This window comes from Triticum dicoccoides, chromosome 1B, assembly GCF_002162155.2.
Source record: "Triticum dicoccoides isolate Atlit2015 ecotype Zavitan chromosome 1B, WEW_v2.0, whole genome shotgun sequence".
NCBI classification, from domain to species: domain Eukaryota; kingdom Viridiplantae; phylum Streptophyta; class Magnoliopsida; order Poales; family Poaceae; genus Triticum; species Triticum dicoccoides.
This window is the reverse complement of record NC_041381.1, coordinates 623,542,856-623,546,302: the sequence shown is the minus strand read 5'-3', so window position 1 is coordinate 623,546,302 and position 3,447 is coordinate 623,542,856. Positions and strand designations below refer to the sequence as shown.

The 3,447-nt window shown below is 47.4% G+C and overlaps 1 protein-coding gene across 1 annotated transcript; it reads left to right on the top strand.

Moving 5' to 3' along the window:
• Positions 1–708: 708 nt before the first annotated feature.
• LOC119350727 lies at positions 709–1,950 on the top strand. Its single transcript, XM_037618417.1, has one exon. The coding sequence runs from the start codon at positions 709–711 to the stop codon at positions 1,948–1,950; it is 1,242 nt and encodes a 413-aa protein (XP_037474314.1).
• The last annotated feature ends 1,497 nt before the right edge of the window (positions 1,951–3,447 follow it).

Genomic DNA, 3,447 nt, shown 5'->3' with positions numbered 1-3,447 from the left:
CGTCGACGGGTCTTTTTTGGCCTCCGATGGATCAGCGGCTGCTGGCATGATTCTACGTGACGAGAAAGGCAAGATCATTTTTTCAGCATATCGCTATATCTTTCATTGCAACGACTCGCTGGAAGCGGAAATACACGCCCTCATGCAGGGCATGGCGCTGGCTATACAGAATATGTCACTTCCGGTGGTCGTTCAGCCAGATTCCGCTGAAGCACTATCAATCTTGTCTAACAATGGCCTGGTGAAGTCAGCTTATGGGCAGTTGGTGCTTGAGATTAAGGAGCCGATGAGCAGTAGGGAGTTTTTACCACAGAAAATTCACCGTAGTCAGAATTGTGTCGCAGATTGTTTGACCACTTATAGCCGATCAGAGAGAACCACAGCTGTGTGATTACAGTCGGCTCCACCTTGTATTGAGGAGTTGTGGCCTCTTGATTGTAACACTATTACCTTGCAATAAAAACTCCCTTTACCCCGCAAAAAAAAAACTTTAGACCAGGGTATCACACGTCGAGAAAAAGAGTTGTACCAGAATGATGTCAAAAAAAAAAAGAGTTGTACCAGAAGTCCGGGATTAGCTCATGGAAAAGAATACGGGGGGAAGGATCAAATCTCTGGAAAGATCAAGACCCAATGGAGAACAAACGCACGATCGCACGTCGATCGCTCGCAAGTACACCGCGCGCCAGCCCTAGTGGAGAAGGATCAATGGAGACGCTGCCGGACGACGTGGTGGTGGAGATCCTGGTGCGCGTGACGGATGTGGCAGACCTCTTCCGCTGTGCCGCGACGTGCAGGCGATGCCGCCTCCTCATCGCCGAGCCGTCTTTCCTCCGCCGCCGCTGGCCGGAGGGTGTGAGCCACCTGTCCTCCCTGCTCGGCCTCTTCGTCGTGCAACAGCCCCGTGAAGAACCAACAGAAGGGGACTCTACGGCTGCGCCCATGCCGCCCTTCACCCCGGTGCCATGGTGCTCCATCGGAGAACGCTACAGCTTCCTCACCGTTCCTTGGCCTCCTGACAGCCAGGCAGCAGTGCTCACCTCGCGCCGTGGACTTCTTGTTGTGCGCTTCGTCCCACTAAACGAACCCACCAATGGTTACGAGAAGATCATGAACCTGGCATTGTACGATCCAATCGCCGGCAGAGGCCGTGACCTGCCTGAGTTGAAGAGCGACAGACCTTTCCGAATAGAAGGATGCGCCCTTTTAACCCATGCGGATTGTTGCCCGGACGAAACGGCGTCGTCCTTCTTCAAAGTGCTAATCATCGGCGGCGACCGAGATGAGCCACGGCACAATCTCCACGTGTTCACTTCCACGGAGTCGAGCTCGAGCTGGGGCACGCCCAGGGAGTGCTATGACTCTTTGGAGGACGACGACACCCGTGTCGTGTCTCAGCAGACCACCGCGGTCGTGTGCCACGGCATTGCACATTGGCTCTTCAAGAATGCGTCCAACTTGTACGCACTCAGTGTGTGTGCTAGGACCACAGAGATGTCCTTAACAAGGCTCCCAGTCACACCGGACCAAACGCAGCCACTGCTTGGAGTCACCAATGATGGAACGCCATGCTTGCTTCGCTTGGATGGGAAATACATCATGCTGGAGATCTGGACACGCCCGAGCCACAACATGAGTCGAGAAAGCGACAGCAACACAGGGTGCTGGCATCGCACCAAGATGATCAATTTACAACGACCCGAGCATGGCAAGATCGACCAGGTGCAGTGTGTGTGTGTGGGTCAGACGAGCGGCATACTGCTCGTCAAGGACAATCAAGAAGACATGTACATTGTAGATCTCCAAACAGGGGCAATGGAGGCGGTCACCAACTGGTTTCACGGCATTGTCGTCATGGCTATCCCTTTTGAGATGGATTGGCCAGAATTCTTCACGCGCAACTTGGCAAACAGTAGGATTGAGCGAGCTAAACTGGGAGGAGTTCTATAAAAAATTGCTGACCCTTTTTGGGATCAATAGTTGTGTCACTTGTCTTTGGGTCAATTTCCATGAGTTGGGCCTAGTAAGATCTACATGAACCTAAGTTCTGCATGCGTGCAAGATTTCATGAACTTGCAAGTTAATTAAGTACCTACACATTGGATACGGCATTGATCATTGTGCAGCTTCAAGGCAAGGAACAAATGTTTCAAGGGGTGCCCCGCTTCATCAGATTAAGAGGATTATCTGCTGTCACATGCAGATTACTTTGTGCTTGTGGTGCAGAGTGCTGCCTGTGCATTTTATTGTCAGTTTTAACTTTCATCCTCTCCTGTTCAGACTTGGTGTGCTAGCTGGACCTTTGATATTCTGTTGAGCAAATAGTAACGAGTGCTGAATTGTGTTTTGCATTATGGGAAGCTCCATTATCTAAAAAGGAAAAATTGCAGCTAATTTTGATCATAACTTCATAAGTGACATTTCATTTGCACATGTAACATTACTGTTCTTTACATTCTTCGCTATAAGTAGAGATCAAGATAAAACTGTGCTATTTGACTAGAACGCACGGACGCGCCGAGTAAGCATTTTATTAAAATCCAAAATTCTTTTCTGGAATTTATGTATCCGATTATCAGATTCGATACCTGGAGTATGGATCTGATTTTGAGTGGTGTGATCAGTATGTGCCGGTAAATTAAGCGAATATAACCACACACAAATAAAATAGAGGAGGTGAGAGTTTGAATAGATAATAGGGAATGAGTTAATATTAGAGTGAAGATTACCTCCGTAATAATCCTGTTTGTCATTCACTTGAACCTTGGTCTCTCTTTTTGCCCGTTGATGAGCCGCTTGCCAACTGAGCAAAGTATAACAACAGTTCTCTCGTAACAATTCTTATTCAGCAAAGGCTTCAATTCGAGAATATAATTTAGAATATTTTTAGATGAAGATCCTCAATATCAATCAGTATATCTTGTGAAGCACTCCTCTAGGATCAATCAGCCTAAATTGTTGTTGAACCTAAGGGATCTTATAAAATATATTTTTTAACTAAACATGCTTGCTTTATTGATTAATAATGTTCATGGGGATACATTGTAAATCTGGAGGGTTTAGAAGCCACACATATATGGCACCCGATATTCAGACCAAAAGCATGCTTAGTGAGGCTGTGTACCTCGAGATTGGACTCTCTTCCTTCGAAGATGAGGGAACATTGATTGAAATTCTTTGACGTCTCTATGATCTCCTTGATGATGCTCGCATAGACACCCCCTGTTTGATGTTTAATAGCATGTACCATTCCTTGGCAGTCTGAGGCAACAACAACATTCGATATTGATAGGTCTGTTGCCAATGCAAGTGCCTCGCAGCAAGCCAAAGCATCCAGGCTCGCCGGATCCGATATTCCCCTACACTTTATCGTTGAGGAACCCAGATAGGTGCCGTTTGAGTCTATGTAGACCGTGCTGAATGATAATTCGGGTTGATTTCGAGAGA